Below are 2,582 nucleotides of genomic sequence, written 5' to 3'. Positions count from 1 at the left end.
CTCCACACCCTATTGCACGCCAACACATCCACACTTATTCATGAACCAGGCCCCCCCCCACCCCGCCCCCCCCCCAGGTCGAGGCCAGCCAGAGCATGATCCGCGTGGTGGGGCTGAGCGCCACGCTGCCAAACTACAAGGACGTGGGGGCATTCCTGAGGGTGGCCCCCAGCGGCCTCTTCCACTTCGGGCCCGAGTTCAGGCGGGTGGCGTGGCGTGACGTGCTCTTGGGGGGAGGCTCATGAATTGTTGCCAGGAGTATGCAGGAGCGAAGGGGTTGCGTTGCGTGTGTGTGCGTGTGTTATGGGATGTGTGTGTGCATGTGTCGGGATGTGAGTATTGAGGTGTGTGTGCGTGTTAGAGAGAGAGAGAGTGTGTGTGTGTGTGTGTGTGTGTGTGTGCGCGGGTACGAGAGGGTGTGTGTGTGTGCGCTTGCGTGTTGAGGGAACAGAGGAAAGCAGGACGCGGAGGTATATGAGCGGCGGCCAGGGATCATAAGGGGAGATGATGATTTGCGCCAGCACTTTAAGGGTCCCGATGCTTGGGCCACTGCAGGCTGCTGCCAATCGGACAAGATCATTCCTAAGGGCCTGCCCACGCCAGACATCCGTGCTTGCCACACGCCCAGACGCCTCCCTCCATCGTTTGCCCCTCCGTCCCCCCCCCTCAGGCCTGTCCCGCTGGCGATGGAGTTCCTGGGTGTCAGCGTGACCAACATGGCGGCGCGCACCAACCTCATGAACGAGATCTGCTACAACAAGGTGCGCCGTGGGGGGGGGGGTGGGTGCAGGGAGGGCCAGTCTTGGGGGAGGGCGCAGCGATGGAGGGGTGAGGTCTGCGTGCTATCAGGGGTGTGTGCTGATTTGTTTTTGGACCGGGGAGGGGGGCGACAGCGGGCGCGAAGGCGTGCGCGGCGCCTTGCGCGCGCCGCCCTGTCGTGCTTACGCCCGCCCCGCCTGGCTGCTGGGAGCGGCGGCGGCGCTTACAGACTCGGGCCAGAGGCGGCGCGGTGCGAAACGCAAGACGCGGACTGCGGGCCCCAACGATACGCCCCTGTTGCGTCCGCCTGCCCCCTCCCCCCCTGCAAATTCGAATTTTGAAAGGTGGTGGACGCCCTGAAGCGCGGCAAGCAGGTGATGGTGTTCGTCCACAGCCGCAAGGAGACCGGGAAGACCGGCCGCGTGCTGGCGGAGATGGCCGCAAAGGTGGGCGCTGGCCAGGGGCACCGACGACCTTGCAGGGCGAAGCAGGCTCGCTTAAACGCGCTCCTGGGCCATGCGTGTCGGGCGCCGCATGAGCTCGCTCGGCACGGCAAAGGTTCTTTGCTGCTTGGTTGTGGCATCTGGGCGGGGCGAGCCAAAAGGGAGGCCATGCATGGGTTGACCCATCATGTCCCAGTTCCTAGCCGGCAGCACTGTGGAGCCCGCCATGCTCAATACAAGCCCCTGACACACATGCACCCGCACAAACACACACAAACAAACAGCCCTGCTTCTGCCCTGCTGCCCTTCCCCCCTCCCCCCCAGCATGGTGAGGAGGCCCTGTTCCTGGGTGACGACCACCCCCAGTACGGCATGGCCCTCAAGGAAGTGCGCAAGTGAGCCGGACGGGTACCATCGGGTGGGGGCGGGTGATGTGTGCCGGTGTGTGTTTGTGAGTGTGTGTGTGTTTGTTTGTTTGTGTGTGTGTGTGTGTGTGTGTTTGTGTGTGTGTGTGCTCACTTGTATGCATTTCCATGAACTCATCATCTGCACACTGTTATTGCTCTTTGGGGATCTCATTCCCTCCTTGCCCGTTGCAAAAACACAACTTTGCGCTGCCCTCCCCACACCCCCCCCCCCAAAGGTCGCGCAACCGTGAGCTGGCGGAGCTGTTTGACAGCGGCATGGGGCTGCACCACGCCGGCATGCTGCGCGGCGACAGGAGCCTCACGGAGCGCCTCTTCTCAGACGGCATCATCAAGGTGTGTGGTTTGGGGGGGGTTGGTGGTGTTAAAGGGGTGATTGCTTATTCAGAATCGTGGGTTTGAAAGATGCATGGTGCTGTCTGTGGACCTGGTGTCAGGTGGGGTTTGTGACTGATAGCGCGTGGCGCCTGCCCCGCTTGCGCACGCGTGGTCTCCGCTTCACACGTTTTTCCAGCTGAGGAGCCCATCCAGGCATCTGGAACTGCTGGGATAGCCCCTCCAAGCAGCCCAAGCAGACCATTTCATCAATGCAGTATTAAAACCCACCCGTCGCGCCCCCAGGTGCTGTGCTGCACGGCCACCCTGGCTTGGGGCGTCAACCTGCCGGCCCACACGGTCGTCATCAAGGGCACGCAGGTGGGCGGGGTGATGCGGCATGATTGGTTTCAGTGTGATCTGATCTGGCGCGATCCGTGGGGGTGCATGCGGCGCCCTGGCTTCAAGTCATGCACACCCTACGACCCCTCTGGCCTCTTCAGACACCTCGGTCACCGGTTTGCCGACCAACCAGCCAACCCAACCTACCCACCAAGCCGATCAACAGTCCGCGCCACCTGAGAAAAACTCAGGCGGTTAACATGTAAACACCATCAAATGCCCCCGCCCACCCACCCAC

The 2,582-nt window shown here is 62.4% G+C and overlaps 1 protein-coding gene across 1 annotated transcript; it reads left to right on the top strand.

Moving 5' to 3' along the window:
* Nucleotides 1–77: 77 nt before the first annotated feature.
* MNEG_16133 (hypothetical protein) lies at nucleotides 78–2,543 on the top strand (the record flags this gene model as incomplete). Its single annotated transcript, XM_014035396.1, has 7 exons — nucleotides 78–211; nucleotides 671–761; nucleotides 1,104–1,205; nucleotides 1,527–1,597; nucleotides 1,846–1,963; nucleotides 2,249–2,323; nucleotides 2,511–2,543. Coding segments are annotated over 7 exons (624 nt in total), but the record flags the coding sequence as incomplete, so codon positions are not given.
* Between the last annotated feature and the right edge of the window lie 39 nt (nucleotides 2,544–2,582).

This window comes from Monoraphidium neglectum, assembly GCF_000611645.1.
Source record: "Monoraphidium neglectum strain SAG 48.87 unplaced genomic scaffold scaffold06028, whole genome shotgun sequence".
Lineage (NCBI taxonomy): Eukaryota > Viridiplantae > Chlorophyta > Chlorophyceae > Sphaeropleales > Selenastraceae > Monoraphidium > Monoraphidium neglectum.
Note: the sequence above shows the minus strand (reverse complement) of the source record. Positions and strands in the feature narration are given on the sequence as shown.